Below are 19,458 nucleotides of genomic sequence, written 5' to 3'. Positions count from 1 at the left end.
CGGATGAATACAGGATATAAATTATGGCCATAACCCATTAAATTCATATTTGGTAATGATTAACCTTGGTGAATTTTTTGCGTTCTACTGTAACTAAATTTATTTATCGATCAATCTAACTATCTAGTGATAGAAGAATAAAAGAATGAAAACACAAGTTTCAACATGGCTATTTCTCAAAATGAATGTCTAATTAAATTCTGAACAAGCAATAAAACTAGCATATATTTAATTCAACACGAAAAACAGTGATGTAATAAACAATCTGTTTATTGGCACGCATGTTTAGAATGTAGAAACATCATGTGGAATCCTTTGTTTTCAATGATATCATGATTATGTACACAAATACCTATAATGCAACGTGCGCACACCTTGCACCGCCATTATGCCTCCCGAACAAAACATTGTCTGGATAATAAAACTCAGAATTAATTGTGGAAAATGATATTTATTTTGTCAGATCTCTTGGTAAACTTCAATAATCTCTTCAACACAGTTTTTCCTGAAATTAATGGTAATTTATAAAGAAAAAAAAAAACTTAACCATTATAATGAGATATTTATTCATGGTTAATTTCAACATGATTATAAAATGAGTATTCAACAATGTAATCTGCCTCCCATGCTCATCTTTTGCCTCCTTTCATCGATTTGCATCCTTTTATTAGTTTTTTTATTGGCCTCTCTGTAACTGGCACAATTGCTTATAGAGTTGATGTCGTGGGACCCCATTCTGTGAGAGTTATCGAGAGAGAGGTATATTTAAATCTCTATTAGCTTTAATTTTGTTCTATTAAAAACTTCCTAGTTTGAAACCAATAAATAAAAACAGATATTGAAAATCTGAACTGGAGAAGAAAGGTTTAGATGTTGAGTCAAACCAGGGATCTGGGTATGTGTTAAGCACATTTGTGTACATTATACACATAAATAGAAACAGTAGTAAGTGGAAAAAATGTATCATCTAATATATTTACTAATTAGATAATGTATTTTAATATATTTTACTATACAGTATGTACACGATGCTGAATATATAAAATATATTTGTTCATTACACACCCATTTAATTGTACTTGGCTGATCTAACATTTGATACAGGTCACCAAAAATTTCCATACTGCACACCCAGTTTTGAACCATTTTGCAATCTGAAATAGTAAATAGTCCACTTATAAAACATCAGGAATGATTTATTGCTATACATTTTAAATTATTCAAAAATTATAAACACTAGTTGTAATTTTAAGAAACACAGTCATACTGGGTGAAAATGACTGCTTTTACCACTGAGGATATTGGGGGAGTACCATAAGTAGCGACTAGCAGTTTATGGGGTTTTCAATGTATCTACTGCCCAAACATTAGCGTTAGTTGAGGTTGACAACAATATTTTTGGACAGCATGTTTGACATTGAGTTCTCAGATGAAGCTGGTGTGCAAAGTGACACCAAACATGATGAGATAGGAAGAGAGAGCAAGTACTTTGCATCTGAAATCCTGTATTGAAAATTTTAAAAAATCCAGAAAATGTAAGAAGGACTCTGGAGTGATGTCAAGATGAACATATAATTTAGGGACAGAAACTACACCATTTAAATGAGTTTGCTAATTGCCACAAAGTGCTAAATTCTGGGCACAACAAGGTCTAAGAAACTGATGAACAAAAACTTTTGAACCCATTTATCTCATGCCCAGCTACATCAAAGATGACACAGAAAGGAGACATTCCACAATGTAAATCATCTAAAATTCCAAACTTACCTGATATACATTTCAGGTTTAGCATTTCAAACATATAGTGTATGGAAAAATTGTTTTTTATATTTTCTTTTAAGGAGTAAGTTTAAGTGGAGGAACATTAAATTTGTCTATTAATACTACTCAGGAATCAAATTTGTTTAGTGAATCTGAGGATAAAACACAATCATGTGCAACATACAGACTGCCATATAACAAAGGGCAGCAGCTGTTTTGACAATGATGCAAACTGAGAATTACATCCTATTACGATGCTTTTGAGACTTTTTCATCGCTGAGGCACAATCAGGGAAGTGTATGTCTGTTTACAAATTAAATTCCTGCAACTGTTCAAGCAGAAAATAAAAAGAAAAGAGAACAATATTGTTTGAATTTTCTTGTTAAAAATATCCAAATGAACATTAAAAATCTATTTCACTCACTGGTCCACAACCTAATTTTCCATTTATTTTTCTGAGGGTTATACAAGTCTTTCATAAAAAGCCAAGTGCCTAATTCATTGTCTAAAGGAACATATTTAAAAAAAAATGAAAAGAATGTGTGACTAAAAAAGGGATATGTAACAAATACAAAACTACGCAAGTCCATTGTTCAGAGTTTGGTGGGAAGAACTTGTTTGATAAAGTGTAGGAACTTGTCTTGGCTGACAGCCTCAACTTGATACAGTGTAGGAACATGTCTTGGCTGACAGCCTCAACTTGATACAGTGTAGGAACATGGCTTGGCTGATAGCCGTAACATATTCCTATGCCATATCAAACTCATTCTTTCTGCCCACTCAGGACAAAACACATAGTTTTATCTATGAATAGTAAAATTTACTTGTACACCCACCTTCACATATGCTGTGACTGACTAAAAATGAGCGCAGAACATAAAAATTTTGTTGCGATTGTGCAGATATACTGCTTTTTTTCTTTGAATCCTTCATTTAGACTGTCGAGATCCTCCAATTAAAGGATACAGATTTTGTTTATACTGGCATTGCAACCTGTGATAAATGCCATACTGGCACTGCAACCTGTGATAAATGCCACACTGGCACTGCAATCTGTGATAAATGCCATACTGGCACTGCAACCTGTGATAAATGCCATCCCCTGCTGTGACTCTGACCTATGATCTCTTCACTCCTTAAACCACAATGTAATCTATATTTCCTTGGAAAATAATTTTACCATAATGACAAAGAAACATTTTTTCAAAAGCTCATATCTGATACTTAATCATGAGAAGATGTATCTTACCTCACCTCATCATGGATGAAAATTTCCCTCATCCACATTAGAAAATTCATCCTCCCATAAGACAGGTTGTTCTTGATGGTTTAAAACAGACAGAACACTGACCCAGTTTGACTCACACATAACAGATACATGCCTAGTAATCCACCTGTCTTACTTCGACCAGACCACTTGAGGGACATCAAAGTGGAAATCTCACAATAGTGACAGACAACTATTACATTCTTCAAGTCAGCTTTACCTCCCTCCACCCAATACAAAATTTTAATAGCAGTAAAAAATATATTACCTATCCCTAATGCCTTGCTGAATTTGTGTTTTAAAGATCTGGTATAAAAAAATGTTGACTACTCTAAGTCCTCAGCAGATTGGGCCCTTTTTGTGCGACAACTACTGGGCCTAAGGGGAAAAAAATGCCCTTGCATTACTGCTCCAAAGACAGAAAGTAGCATGTGACTGTTAAAACACTGCTCTCATAACATCTTCCAAAGACAAATGACTAACATAAGCCAATAAAGTAGCAACAGCCCAAACTTCATCAGTTTAATTCCCATGAACAAAAGGTCCCTCTAAAAAGGGCCTAATAAACTATCTTAATAGTGAGGGCAACCAATCTAGAAATGGTGGATACCAAAATATCAACAGTACACTAATCAGTAGGAAAAGTCATTTCCTACCCTTTCTTCTCATTTTAAAGTAGCCAAACTGAAGATTAACACTCTAACTGAGCAGATAAGTCTATCCTGGTCATTGCCAGCACAGACAATGTAAGACTGGAGAGCTCAAAAAGGGAATGGACTTACTGAAGAAATCTGTTTTTTTTTCTAGAAAACCTGGTTGACAAAGGAAAGAAACAGATTCATACCCACCACTGAACCATAAACAACCTTGTCTGTGGACAATAACACACAAATCTCACTCATCCTTGCTTATACTCAGGAGACCACAAAAACTTTTTAAAGGCAAGGTTCTTGAAAGAAACTTCACCCAAACTAACTCATAAGGTTTTTTTGATAAGACCAACAAAATAAATAAGAGAATCTATGGAGGCATTAATGAGCATGATACAGGTCTCTGAAGCTCAAAATACTTTATAAGCTCTGAGAAGTGAGAATTGGAGCCTATGGCTGGACCCCTGTGCCCTACAGCAGAAACGAAATATTATGTCTTCGCGTAACAAGTGAAATAACACCACTGATCTTAGGGATAGCTAGGATCAATGTGCTTCCTACTGCACCAATCAAAGAAGATTCTCCACTCTGCATTGTATATCTTAGACATGGAAGTGCTGGTGACAACTTGTCTCAAAACTTCTCCTTTCAGAATTATTGGTTAGATGTGAATGTGGAGAATCTGTCTGCTGTTGTGAAGGAACCTGCTGTGCTGTGAAATCAGGTTCTTCCTCCGAGGCTACTTCCTCGGTTGGTCTACTAACACGGCAAGTAGATCACTGGACTACAATCACTAGGGTGATAAAGAGGCTATCAGAATGAGCTCAGTAATGAAAATCTGACTTTGTGGAGCACATGTGAAATCATCATGAAGGGTGAGAAGGCATTAGTAAACAGGTGACCCAACCTTTGAAGGCATCCACTGCCCTGGTCTGGTACTGCGGAGATGTAAAGGGGGAGATTACTCAGTCTCATTTCAAACAGATCCACCAAAGGTCTCCCCAACAGGCTGAAAAGGGACTCTAGTCTGAACTGATGCAGATACAACTCTCTGAGGACTACCCTGCCTCACCTGGAATATGGCGAACATGAAGGATAATCCTTTATGAGGATGCCAAGTGAAGGAGGTTCCAAACCTATATGCAAAGAAATGCATGTGTACCTCCTTGCGGCCTGAGGTATACTTGTTGCCTGAGGAAACCTTTAGGCAATGACTCCTTATTTGGTTAACAGAGACTGCCCAGTTGTTGAATTCCCTGCTTGTAATACCCCAACATCCAGCAAGGGGATAGGTTTATGGGGATAAACAGAAGTGTACTTTATGCTCTATAGCTGGTGACTCAGTTCAGCTGCCTTACTGTAGGGGTAGGGAGACAAGATACCCTTTGAGAGAGCTCCCTAACCATAGTCAGGGTGGGGGGCGTTGTAAAGGGACAGATTTTTGTCATCCTCTAAGCACAAGGATTGGGACACAATCCGAAAAGAAGGCAGTAAACTTATCAAAAGACCATATCTCCTCTTCTGCTGCTTCAGCCAATTAGTGGAAATAGGCTGGGGACCCGAAAGAAGGAGGAAGAACTGTCTCTTGTCAAAGTGACTAACTTCAGCTGGGACCAATAGGATTCCTCATCCTGCATTTGCTCTGAAAGGATTCAAGACTTTCTGAACCTTTGTGTTGCTGCTGTGGAGAGACCTAGGAGCAGGAGGATCATGTCCTTCAACTCCCACTAAGGAATGATTGGACTGCTCCCAGCGGTAAATGTACACAAATGAGAACATTTCTCTACCTTCTTTGACTGCATGGGGGCAAGAAAATCAAGCCCCTCATGTCTCTTTTGCTCCAAAAAGCAAATGATTTTGGGCAAAGTCCAATTAAATCAGTTATAGTTACGACAAGGCATGGACACCCACAGTACCATATATAGGAAAGATAGTTCACTTTCTTGAATAGGATACCCCAACATTTCAAAGAACTAAATGGGAACATAGAGAAGAGGGGATGCCAATATAATCCCCCTCTTAGCCTGATGTGTATAACTATGCTGATTCCCTGTCCTCCAACATGCAGTGTAGAGAACTGGGGGTGAGGGAGGAAATGCAACTACTCGTTCCCTGGCCCCATTCCAATGGAGTTCTAATGACCAGTGACTGGGACTCAAACACTGCTGCCCAGTCAATGACCAGAAAGGCAACTCGGATCTGATGGTAGAGTCCCCCTCAAAATTTAAAGTGTTTGATTGCTGCTCTCCCCTGGATAGCGGCACACTCTGCAGGTCACACTGAGATGGTACTGTTCACATCTTAATCAGGGCTCACATTCATTCTCTTTCAAAGACTGCTGATCATGCTCTGATTGCTCTCTTCCAGTATTTTTCCTCCCTTAGGAGGGACCCTGGACCAAATCCCATTCAGTACCAAGTTAAATCAGCTGGTAGAGGTCATATGGCCTTTGGATTCTCTTTAGCAAATGATCCCATACCCTCCTGAGATTGAGGTGTCTTATTCTGAGTGCTGCAGAACCAAGAGAATTATTAAATACTATCCTAGGAATAAGAATTATTTGTCTTCTAAGTCCTGATGGACTCAGAAAAAGTTTCGATATGCTCCTGGGATGGAGTAGATAGGAGGTAGATTAATCTTTCTGCCTCCCTTTATATGTAGGCCAAAACTCTCCAAGGTTCCAGGCATTGTCTGACCATTTACAATAAAGCATTCAGCCATCCATCCATATGTGCAATACTTGTGCATGAAAGGTATGCATGTTCCATGGGAACATTTTATGCCTACACTTCCCCATACTCTGCAACATATTTATTCCTGTAAAGAAGTCCCTGAAACAGCAATAAATAAAACATAATGATCACAAAAAGGGACTTTCTGCAATGCTTAGTCTTGTTTTATACAGCAATGGATCTTATCCCACTGGGTCACCTCAATCTGCACCCTTTGCAGATGACCTTTATATCTCAAGGTCACCCTTCTTTCATGCCTCACAATTACAGGATCAGCGTGATGAGCAAGATAATGTCATTCCTGGACAAGGTTGGCTCATGACAGGAATACCTTTAGAATGGCCACACCAGGATATACAGACACAGGCACCTGTGGTTGAGAGACCCATCTGTTTCTGGACTTCAATACTGTCAATGACCAATGGGGTCTGGAGACGAAAGTTCAATGAATTACATGCCCTCTCTGTTGACCCAGCATACCATCAGTTTCATTCAGATGGCTTGGCAGTCCTTACATCACAAACCTGTTTTGTAACCATAAACAGGTTGCCCTCTCACCATGGCTGAAGTGGGCAACAGGCAAACTCTGACATACTGACAGAACACAGCCACCTCATGATGATCTCTGCTCATGAAATAAAAGCAATCTCAGCAGGCCCTGCCTTCAGCTGTAGATATCATCAAGGCCATTGGTTGGCATACACACTCAACGCTCTCAAGTTTTTATCTATGAGACTTGGCTTCACAATGACATGCTCTGGATCTGGCAGGCTCAGTCTCAGTTGCACAAGCGATTACCAGACCCAACTGACATCAGCACAACCTCCAGAGAAGTACCCTGTTCAGTTTCACTGGATTCAACCAGAAATGTATGTGGTTAGAAGATCTCATTATTTATTCTTTTCAGATGTAAACCCTATCACTTCTGGTTGTGCTGCATGCAATTAGGAAAGTTGGTTATCATTAATATAGGAAATCAAATAATCTCCCCTCAGGTTGCTCAAGGTATGGGCTGGATGCTCAACATTACCTCCAGCTATTACCTATTCTCCTAACAGTAATGTTATTGGGGAACTTAATCAGAGAAAGCACATTTTTCAATAAATTATGTTTCAATAAATTATGTTTCTCCCACAATACTTTATCCAATCACATTACTTTAATACACTCACATCCTACCTGCAATGTGAGCATCCCATGAAGTTCCACTAAGTTTAAAACAAGCATCACATGAAGGTGGCATGAGTAGGTAATGGGCAAGAGTTATTTAATCTTTGTGTCTTTGGGAGGGTTGGTTTTTGGGGTTGGGTAGTGGGGCTTATAGTCCTAATGTTATTGTGATCTGGGAATGAAATTGAAGGAGAAATGAATACAATCTTAATAATGCTTTGGGAACATCATTTCTCTCAGCTGAACATAAATTGACAGAAATCTGAATGCATCCAATATAGACAGACAGGTCTTTAAGAATATTTCCTTCCAGGATATACATTCTTGTTTCTACACTTGACTTTATTTCACTTATATTAGGGTTTTATGAGTTTTGGCATTTATCTCAAATTTTTTAGCACTCTGGTTTACACTGAATATGTTTGTGTTTTTGCACAAAACTCAAACTCAAACTTAAAATCCTGCAATTCTGAAATACAACATGCTGACAGAAGATCCCTAAAATTCTAGGTTTCAGTCTTACTTCTCACTATCAAAACCTCACATTTTCTCTCTTTTTGTTTGTGTTACTTTTACAAGTCGCAAAATATTATCAATCAGACTACTACTACCCTTTAAGGAAACTACAAAATGTAGCACAAACAAAAAAACTGCAACAGGTTAAGTTAGATGCAAAGAGTAGCAGAAAACGAGACATAATTTCACATATTTCAATACCATTCTACTTTATAATGGAAATTATGTATTGTCCAAACCACATTATTTTAATCTTGAGCTAAAATAAACGTTTTGAGAATGCAGTCTTGACCGACACCTTGAAAATCCTAAAAAAAATGGCATAGATATATCCATTTTTACATGGTATTCAGAATGGGCATTCATAAATTGTTCAAAAAATATTGTATCATAATGAATTTCCATGAACGAAACTGTATGAATAAAAGACAATAAAATAGTCCATTTTCTTCATCTGAATTCTTCGTGTTCTAACAAGAGGTACTCTTTAAGTGTCGTGGGTAATGGCAATGTGTCAATTTTTCTAAGCCTCTGCTGCCCTAAAGAATCCCGAATGACACAGCGACAGTAGTGCTGTAGAGTGCGTGGTTCTTTAAACAAATCTTTGTACCAACGCATTTTTGCATTTTGTCCATCAGAGAATATCCTTGGAAAATGATAATTTGCAACACTTAATGTCGGGTTTGCATCAAAGAAACTTAAACCAATGGATGCAAGACTGGGAAGATGGGCTGTACACTTTGCGATGGTGTGAAGAATAATTACATCTGTAGTGCGGCTACGGAGTTCATTCTGCAGCACATTGTCTCCCTGCTTGTTTTTCACCTCCCAGTTAGCACCATATGCCAGAAGAAGGGCCGCAGCTTCAGGTCGCCGCTCTTGCATGATGTTTTCATGAAAACACACATAGTGTAGAGGTGTAAATCCTGAAATAACAAACATCCTTTTTATTCTATATCAAATACATGACATCAAAAACATTTCCATTTATAATACATACACTATAACGTAATTGTCTATGCAGCATTTTCAAATTTCATGCATACAATTCTAATCAAAATGCTTGGTTTCAATATCTGCCTTTATCTCGAGATCTAAACATCTGGAAAAATCCACTTTGAAGCTCCTAGATAGACAAGTACTGAAACTCACCCATAATTAGCTCCTTTTTAACCAGCTTTATGGAAATGTAAAAACTGAGATGATCTAAATTTGATTATGTCCTGTCTGTGTATAATTTTATGAGCTAATAGAACTGCAGACCTTCCAACTGTGACTTGCTGTTGCACAGTTAGCACTACAGAAATCAAATTGTTCAAAGAAATTTTTTCTGAAACTGGTATTGGGCAAGTGGTTTATACAATCATCTGCCCCAACTCAAAATTTATTCGCCCAACAAAGATATTTTTACTATTTGTTTGACACCATATTGATGCAGGTAAACTTAAAAAAGATTATATAAAACACTTTAAACTGACTAATTTTCCTTGTGTAATTGACTTATATGGTAAGTGTACTTTTGTATCAATAAATTGTGACCTTCTCTACTAAAATTTTATTTGAACTGATTACATTAAAAGTAATGTTTTATCCAGGTCCTGGTGTATAAACAAGTACTCAACAGTTTCATTTTCTAAATGCTGAAAAAAATGTCCATTTTACTTGATCAAAGTTGGAAACAGAAATATGGTTGGAGAGAAATTTTTTTTTTTTGTATCCATCAGTAAAAACAGTAACTTACAGTGTTATAATTAGTTTGTGTCATAGTACCCTGGATATGTTGCAATTCCAGAATATATGCACTCCATACATAACCAACAATTTAAACTAATTTGATTAAAACACACTGCACAGTAGTTCTTTGGACCAGCGATGCATTAGTGGACTATAGTATCTTTTAGCCTGGACCAGTCTGCTTTTCATCTGGATAGTCACTATTTCATTTTCATCAGAAGGGTCATGGGAAGGGCAAAAAATAGTGTATTGCTTTAGTTCTGATTTTCCGTAGGAGAAGAGGATCTTATAAAAGAGCTAGTTTGATCTCATCGACACATCACATTATTTATTCTAACGATTGTGTATCACAGTATGGACTCAAACTGGTGATACAGGACAAAAATAGAATGAAACAAGATAGTAATGAACAAGGCCCCTAACAACAAACATAAATCCCTTTAGGTAAGTTATTTTTTACTGGATTTTTTTCTCTCTCAATGTTGTTGAAAATTCTTTGCAGGATCTCAACATGTTCAAGAAAACTGTGTGTTTGATCCAGTTAACACATTAACCCCTGGAGGTTTTTGTTGTTTTCGTCTGAAATTCGAGTAGGAAACATGGTTGAAAGCTATTTCTGAATACATCCTAAAACACCAATTTCCAGATGATCTTCCAAAAACATACTGCCTAGTTGTGTTAGAAATATCTTTTTTCACCGGCTATTTGGCTCGTGCAGGAGCAGAAGGGTAAATATTGGAGGCTTTATTTGTTTATTTTGTTGCTTAACAGACCATAATTGTCGTTATCGAGACAACTCTTTATTCCAAATGCCCATCTTATCCTACTTTTTGCAAAGGTTCATCTGTCTGTTTGCAGCTCATACCAATTGCCTTAGATCTGAGACCAAAAAGTCTAAAATCCAGACACAAAATTGGATTCCGACCACAGGCGAATTTCGGGTAGAAAAAAATCAGGTCCAAAGAATGAGGTTTTACCCTCTGTATTTTGTAGTGCAAATAGAAATTCCATATTATTTGGTATCATTGTAGAGCTACATCGGTCTACCTTTCTATAATACCACCCACTTTAGTGTATTGTACATGACCTTGAAGCTACAGAGCTCAGCAGTAGGCTACTACCTCCTGCCACGCAAACTCATCACCAGGGGTTAATGTGTTAACATGTGAGCTAACTGCAATTGGTATGACATTCTACAAAAAAAAAGAAGCTTATCATGGTTGTTGTTGTTAATTTTCTAGCCAGTCATTTTGAGACTGAAACAACAGTTTTATGAAAACTGACCTGTACAAACAATATTTTGAACACAGGAAAAGAATGGTCATGTGATCATGAAAAACTGAATATAGCCCATTATAAACAATGATAGGCTCATGCTCTTGATACACATGAGTACAAATGATACACCATCATGCTATGATTTGACGGGGGAAACATTTCATTTCATGGATCTTTAACAATAGCTTCCAGATGACAGTTTCGTCACAAAAAATATTGACCTGAGACCTGGCCTTGTGGATGGATCCATGAAAGTGACAAGTGACATCATCGAACCATGATGTACTGCCATATCCAAGCCTAATGTCTATAAGTTTGCAAATTACAGTTCCTAAACAATATACATGTACTTGTCCCTCTTTTACCATTAAATGTAAAATAAGAAAGTGGCAAATTTGAAATCCTTGTTTTACACATGTGTAAAAGTTTATCAGTTTCATACCACTACTAGATTCAGACTTACAAACAACACACTTAAAATGGCAACCATACCATGATCCTGACCTTAAAGAAGGAAAAACAACAGACTCACGACTTCTGAAAAAATTCACACAAGATCATCCAGCCAATAGGCGAGTTACAAGATGAATAATATTAGAAGATTTTGTACAAAAATTACACAAGTATCCATATAAAATGATTCCACATTTTCTTCAAGCGGTATGTGGGCAATCTCACTTATAAAGTTTTCACACTGGATGATTGCCTGGGTAACCATCAAATTCAATGTAATCCAAAGTGAGATACAGGAAAAAAATCTAGAATAAGGTAAATGACATGGCATAGCATATCACCATGCTCCCAATTTATATGGTATGGGGTATGGCATTATCCATGGACAGGAGCATGTTTCCTTCTACAGGGTAGGTATTAGAAATGAGCACAATTTATTCTCATGTTCTTCAACCAATTTATTGTTAATAGGTGGGGATCTCAATTACTTCCAAGTTATTGCCCATAGGAAAGCCCACAATCTATAGGGTCTGTATTGGATGTACCAGTGTGTCTGGTTCTGTATCATATCCTTCAAACCTATACATGGTTACTGGGTGAAAACCTCAGCAGTTTCCAAGCTGTTACACAGAAGACGCTTACCCACAGGAACCATCCCCAGGGTAAGACCAGACAGTGTAATCCAAAAGTCCAAGTGACATCACTGAACCATGATGTACTGCCATATCCAAGCCTAATGTCTTTAAGTTTGCAAATTACAGTTCCTAAAAAATATACATGTCATAGCATTGGCCTTGAAGACAACACAAACCAACTTTCAAATCTCTACCTACAAGAATTCAAATCTTTAGATTCTTTTTTTTAAAACAAATACTGATCCACAGAAACTTCAAATTTCAAACAATTGTGTAAACCTTAAGACAACTCCCAAATCATATCACAAAGTTTCAAGTCTATGTCTTTAATGGCGTAGGGGATGCATTGCATTAATAACGGCAGGACAGACAAACAGATGCAAATAATCCACCTTTGTAAAAGATGTATGGGGATGAAAGTCATGATATTTTTTTTTCATCTATTTAAACAATATAACTTTAAATGAAATTATGAAATGATTTCAAATACAATCAATAATTAGAGACAAATCTTTGATTGACAAAGTACACCTTTGAAACAGTTTTCCATGACAAGAGAAAAACAAATTTTTCATACAGCTGAACTTAATGATGTAAGTAATAACTACACATATTAACTATACTGACAATACTTTTTAAAATATTTTCAGTACTAAATATTATTTCATTACATCTATAAACAACTTCAGCTAAGACATTCTTTTCAATCTACTCTATTAATATATTCCATCTGTCTTCTGATTTTACATTCTCCATTTAACTGCTTGACTGAAAGGAATGTTTGAGGTACATACAAATATAAAAGGAAAATTGCAAATGACAACCTGTTAAGCATATGGCAGTTGAATGTAATTATTATTTGTCATGACTCTTTGTCTTAACTTTAGTAACAGAAAGAAAGTGAAACCAACAATTGTATGTAAAAACAACAATCAATTTATTTCTCTAAGTTACAAATAAAAATAATTAAGATGTACCATTATGATGCAATCAATGTATCTTTGAATGAGTTCACAATAGTCCCAAAGTAGCGTATATCCAAAGTCAATAAGCACTTAATTATTCCAATGAATAATTGAAATCAATAATGCTTCTTGAATTATATCTGAATATCTTTGATAAGAAATAGATTCAAGAGACCTAAGACAGGAATGAATTATTTCTTTATTAAGTGCCGCTTATACACATTTTCACTTGACTCAGATGCGAGTCATTCCAATGGAAAATTCCAATCCAATTCTAAACAAGTCTGTTTCTAGAATATTTTAAACTCAAATACTATGTCAGCATGTTATCTACAACTTTACATTCATGGACAAAAGCTATGTAAACATCCTGTTTATTAATTTACAATCATAGACAAACATTTAGCACACAATGTAAGTATTATTATTATTATTATTGCATAGTTTAAAAAAACTAATGCTTTTACCGTTTGTGGTTTTGTGTGAAACTGAATATAGGTTATTTTATAGTATTAGCAACAACTGAGTTCCTCAGATTACTAGGTATCAAAAGTCTACTCAAGTTGGCAACAAGAAAATTTGATTTCTTCCCTTTAGGTGGTAACATAAAAGATACTGAAATTATTTATATTATTATATTTGGACAGAAACACTGTTTTACACCCAAACCATACTTTTCCTCTTTCCATGGACAACAAGTTTAAGTGTATTTTGTAAGCAAAATGTAAACCCATTAATTACATGCACTTTATTTAATGTATTGATGTGATCAAAGTAAAAGCATATGTTGAATCCTTCACTGTAACAGTTATACTTCCTTTGGTGTAAACTAAGTTCACAATGAGTCTAAATGGACAAAAGTGTTGTAGATTCACAAATATGAGCATGACTGGCAGTAGTTAGTTTAAAAGTTATGTTAAACAGTGGTATTAAAGGTCCTATATGTGTGATATGATACTCCAATAAAAATGAATAAGAAATATAATCTTAAAGTATGATGTCCTATTCAATGCATCTGCAGTACAGGCAATGCACATCAAAGTAATGCTGAGTAAATCAAATGAATTGTAGTTTAACAGTAACAGTTTTCTGAAATAATATTAATGATGTTAGAAAATGTTTCTGGTTAATATGTAGATAGTATGCACTCAAAGGTAAATAGAATGAGTATATAAGTATATAATCACTCTCCATGTTAAGATCCAGTAAAGATAGCTTTATCCTTTATATCAAATACATATCCATTCCTCCATCTCAAATTTATGTAAAACTATCATTGTGTGATTTAAATTTGCTGCAAGCACGGACTGGAAATCATGCTATAAAATAGGTAATTATTATTCAAGCATTTGCAGTAAACTGTCTTGAGATGCCTCTCTTTCTCTCAGAACTACTTTCTTCAAGACATGAGCCATAGGCATCTGTTGTACTTACTGCCATTTCTTCTCTCTTTGTCTCCTTGAAGAAACTAATCCCATCTATACAAATGGTCTTCACCACTCTCATGCTTACAGGGAGTCATTAGTCTTTTAATGGTAACAGCAACATTTCTTTGAATATCTATACCATATACCAGTGCACTATTTTAGAATTAAAAAGGATGCAGAATCTTTTCAAAGTTTGACTTCTATTATCTATGTAAACCCAAATGTTTGACAGTACTTTATGTGTAAATTTATTTTTTATTACAATGAATACAATTCCCAAGAATTTACTGTCATTTTATATATTTTTTCATATTATTATGAAGCAATGCTTCTTAAGAATGATTATTACACACAAAATTCTGAACACATTTTAACATTTTCCAAAATATTCATTCATTAATAATGTATGTATGGCATATCAAATATCATTTTAACACAGAAAACAAGCAAGTGTAAACGCTACAAATGAAGTAAATTTAATATCAGAAATATAAAATAAAGTTATTTTTGGACAAGAAAACTGTTTCTATGATATTACTTACATGATCATAATACCTAAGGAGTACAAACACTACAATAAAAATCCAGCCACCCCAAGTTAACTTTCAGGTATAAAAAGGCCAAAGTTGCCTACCCACATAGGTGGAAGCCAGACTAGAGTGATTTCCCCTTGAAGCCAGACTAGAGTGATCTCCCCTCAAATATTGGGAATGGCACCAAATCCCAATTACACCTCAGTTTATTATTCAAGCAGAATGCACACTCTGTCATGAGGATCTCCCCTTGAATATTGGGAATGGCACCAAATCCCAATTACACCTCAGTTATTATTCAAGCAGAATGCACACTCTGTCATCAGGATTTAAGTATGGGGAGGTTGGGAGAGTGTATCCATGTTATGGTTATGTAAGTATTATTGAAGAAAAAAACTTATTTTACCCCCCCCCAAAAAAAAACTGGTCTCTCCTTCAAATACATTACCTGATCATAATACCTTCAGTAAATATGTAAGATGGGGAGGGAATTACATCCCTTTACTCCAGAGAAGATCTATCTCTGGTATCCCAAGGTATATAAGGAAGCTTCAAGCTCAAGAGAAATACTGGCTTGAGTAGCAACTCCATATACCCAAATGCAACTGACTAGAAAAATTCCCCACTCCAACATCCAGCAGATGCCAACACAGTGTCACTGAGAAGCTGCTGAACAACTTGAGAAGGTAGCCTTTTGCACTGCTACTGTAGGTCCCATGAACTCAAATCAAGCATTTTGGGATGAAACATCTTAGAACTAAAAGCTAGAGAAAGTCATCTCTGCTCTCCATCCCACAGCTTGTATGGTGTCTTTTAAAGAACAGTTATGGTCAAAACAGTATGCTGACGTTAACCTCATATGCTGAACTATGCAATAACTTAATCTGATCCTGGGTTAGTTCTCTATGTGCTGAGTAAATATCCCATTGTGTCCAGGCCAACACAGCCTAGGTTGAAATACTGTAGCATCATTTATTTTCATTGGACTCAATTTCGTGGTTTTATACAATAAAAAAAAAGACATTTTTGTGGGTACTTAAATCTGTGGTTATGCCTGTCAAGTTTGCATACTGGTAAGTATTAAATTTTGTGGTTCAACCTCTACAATTACACAAAATAAAGAATACAAAATAATAAAACTATGCTGACACAAAGGTTGATCACATGAATGTTTAAAACAATACAACATGTATGAGCACAAATCAAAGATATGACAAGTTCAATACTTACACCATTTTTGTCAGTGTGAATAACATCAATGGAAGCCAATGCAACCAACAATTCTAAAACAATACTACACCTATATGAACACATATCAAAATCAATCCCTTGCACCATGTTACCATCTGAGCCAACATAACCAATGTGCAAAGATGCTAAATAAACTGAAGACAGTGGAATCAATCCTTTGTGCATGATTTCATGTACAGACCAACTTCAATCACCAGACTTGACAATACACCAAGAGTATAAAGAAAAACAAAAATCACACTTTCACAATTTGTATGCTAAACAAGTCATGGAAGCCATCTCAGAAAAGGAGCTGTGTATTAGCAAAATTTGCAATCTCATTAATCAAGCCAATTCATGCTGAATTTTTAAATACAGCTCATGCAACAATAAGTAAAAGATTCAACTTAACTATCAGTGGTTTTGAGAAAGCTGGACTTGTCTAATTCTGCAATTTGGGAATTATTTACCTGCCTGAATTTGTATGTATCATGAGCCTTGATTAACATGATGTTGATACAGTGGCTTTGTCCGAAAACCTGTGAAGTGTGAGCTTTAATGCTCTGCTGTAATTATTGTACAAACATAGTGTTTCATTATTAATAGTGCCTCAAGCAATAGTTTACAAACTTGCTGTTCTTATGGATTAACAATATATATATAAAATAAAATGTGCTTTCAGGAGGATTTGCATTTTTCAACAACAGTTGTATTCAAATGAAGGACTGAACTGAATAATTATCACGGACTAGTATTTTTATTATTCTTTCTTTCATTTTCAGTATTACTAGTGTCTGAATACATATGCATTTTTTCTCTCATTTCTATCCTTACTTATCTCACATATCTCAGTTTAAGGCAGCTTTGGAAATAATAGCTAATGGATACCTTAAGTTATCAATATGTGTGTACTGAACCAAAAAAACTTTATAATTTTGTTCAAAGTGTTATAATAAAACAAACGTGTAAAAGCTTTTTATTTTATTACTAGATTACAGTATTGATATTGATTTATCAAATTCTAGTAGCTCTGTTAGTATCTAGCAAAAAAACACAGTAAGAAAATGAGCAGGGTGTGTGTCATGATATATGACTAATAGTTTTGCATTTTTAAATTGTGATATGGGGCAACAATAAAGTCCATGAAAATTGGTTCCCCACAACATTTTCTGAAACTACAGTATCAACTTTTGACTCTTTCAAAGGTATATATAAGTGAGATATTTCTCTTTGCATACTCATTACATTTCAGGTACCACTGTTGATGTCCCTGTGGTGAAGGGGTAGAGATTCAACTGAATTACATATGGTGAATCAACCAGTCGGTTTGAATTTAATGCTTTTGGTGAACAGAGTCTGCCAATTTGCTGAGTTTTCCCAGCATGTGACTGACCTATTACTGATGATCTATTGTTGATGACACCATTTGAGAAAATCTCAAACACTGGTCTGGGGATTTTATCCTTCCCTGCCTTCTGAGATACTTCACCACAGCAGAGTTGTTTAATACAAAGAGTATGGCCTTCCCATTTAGCATGTCCTGCCAAGAATGATATGCATTCACTATGGCCTTCATCTCTAGGAGATTGATATCCTAACAATGGTCCTGAGGTGGTTACATTCTGATGTTTCCCAAGACAATGGCAGGAGGTATGCACCCAACCATTGGTGCTGGCATCCAGACAAATCATTCTTCTTAAAAGTTTGAGGAACACTAGCCATAACATAACCCAAGTGAGGTGCTTAAATTTGTTGAGATTTGTTCTCATATAATCAGAGACAAAGACTAAGACTACATTATGCACAGCTTTAGTCATGACTGGGACATTATGTTTGCAGTGGTCTTATGCACAGGCAACCCAGGACTAAGACATCTACTGCTTCACTGAAGAGTCTCATTAGTGAGAGAATTTTTTTGCCTCAGATATGATTCTTTGCTGGTATTGAAGACAATTCTGAGATGGTCTTCAATGCTCATTCCTGAAAGTAATAGACCCTGTTCACATGTTTTGAACTTTATCCCCAAGTGGATGAAATACTGAGATGTAACAATGTTGGATTTGTCCTTGGTGACAATGAATCATAAGTGGAGAAGTGAAACAAGGGTTTTCACATCTTAACTTAAAATATGACTCACCCAGTGATTTTGTGTTACATGTACATGTAGCTAAAACATCATGGATATGGTGATGGTTTTGCATGTTTCTCAAGCCCTCCCAAGCCAACTTTGAGTATTCATGAATTGTTACTGCAAAGTCTTTCCCACTCCAAAGCAAAGTGATTAAATCCCCCACCCCTGGTGACACACCAAAATATGTGACAAGGGGAATTTGAGCATGTCTTCTTTTCAGGAAGGTGGTTATTTGGCAAGAAACTAGATATAAAACAATCTTTTTTTCTGTTTCTTGTTGATCTTCAAACTTGAAAACTGTCTTGCTTCTGAATGTGTAAGAGGGTTTATAAGGCTCTTTTCCCATTAGGTGTGATTTGTGGGGGGTCCTTCCTGTTACTCTGCTCCCAATGAACCCCCAAAGAGCATATGGCCCTGAATAAATTCCAGGTAAAATGCTGAAGGAAGCTACAGATAGCTGTTCCAAGGTCTTGCCAGGCATTTCCATATCTTCCTAGATGAGAGAAATATCACATACAGTACACACATAAGGAGCCACTACACCTGTTACTGTAGCTTCCTGCATCCAGTCAACAACAGTCAGTCAGGTTTTTGCACATGTACAACCTACTGTTCAATGTCACGCTTCAACATTTCAAAATGTACATTAACTAGCGAAAGAAAATATCACAAAATCACACACTTTAAAATGAAAAAGATGTTTGTTTTTTTACCAAAAAAATTGGACTGAGAAATGCATTTGATGTTGAGTTCTCATATTATCACATAAAACTGGTCTCTACAGCTATATGCAGTGTATCACCCAGCGGTGTAAAATTGAGGGTAAAAAAAAATTGCGTTAGAACTGGGGGACAAATAACAAATGTGTGGGTCAAAAATGTAGTGACAAATTATTTCAGTTTGAAATAGGATATTGCAACTTGCACAACATTCTCTCTCTCTCAAAATACAAATAAACCAACACACACCATTAAC

General features: G+C 35.9%; 1 protein-coding gene across 2 annotated transcripts in view; it reads right to left on the bottom strand.

The window, feature by feature from the left end:
• Positions 1–252: 252 nt before the first annotated feature.
• Positions 253–19,458, bottom strand: part of LOC149795335 (ankyrin repeat and SOCS box protein 16-like) — a 66,758-nt gene continuing 47,552 nt past the window's right edge. Inside the window, exons 5-6 of one of the 2 annotated variants that reach the window (XR_016422308.1) lie at positions 2,846–9,023; positions 253–2,785 (exon numbers count right to left, since the gene is read on the bottom strand). Coding sequence is in view for 1 of the 2 variants with exons in the window: in XM_089965107.1 (XP_089821233.1) it covers positions 8,548–9,023 (476 nt within the window). In the remaining variant the exon portion in view is untranslated. Of the gene's footprint in view, positions 9,024–19,458 lie in introns of both variants that reach the window. The other variant, XM_089965107.1, reaches the window with a different exon arrangement.

This window comes from Sinohyriopsis cumingii, chromosome 7 (assembly GCF_028554795.1).
Source record: "Sinohyriopsis cumingii isolate HCF-2022 chromosome 7, ASM2855479v2, whole genome shotgun sequence".
Classification (NCBI taxonomy): domain Eukaryota; kingdom Metazoa; phylum Mollusca; class Bivalvia; order Unionida; family Unionidae; genus Sinohyriopsis; species Sinohyriopsis cumingii.
Note: the sequence above shows the minus strand (reverse complement) of the source record. Positions and strands in the feature narration are given on the sequence as shown.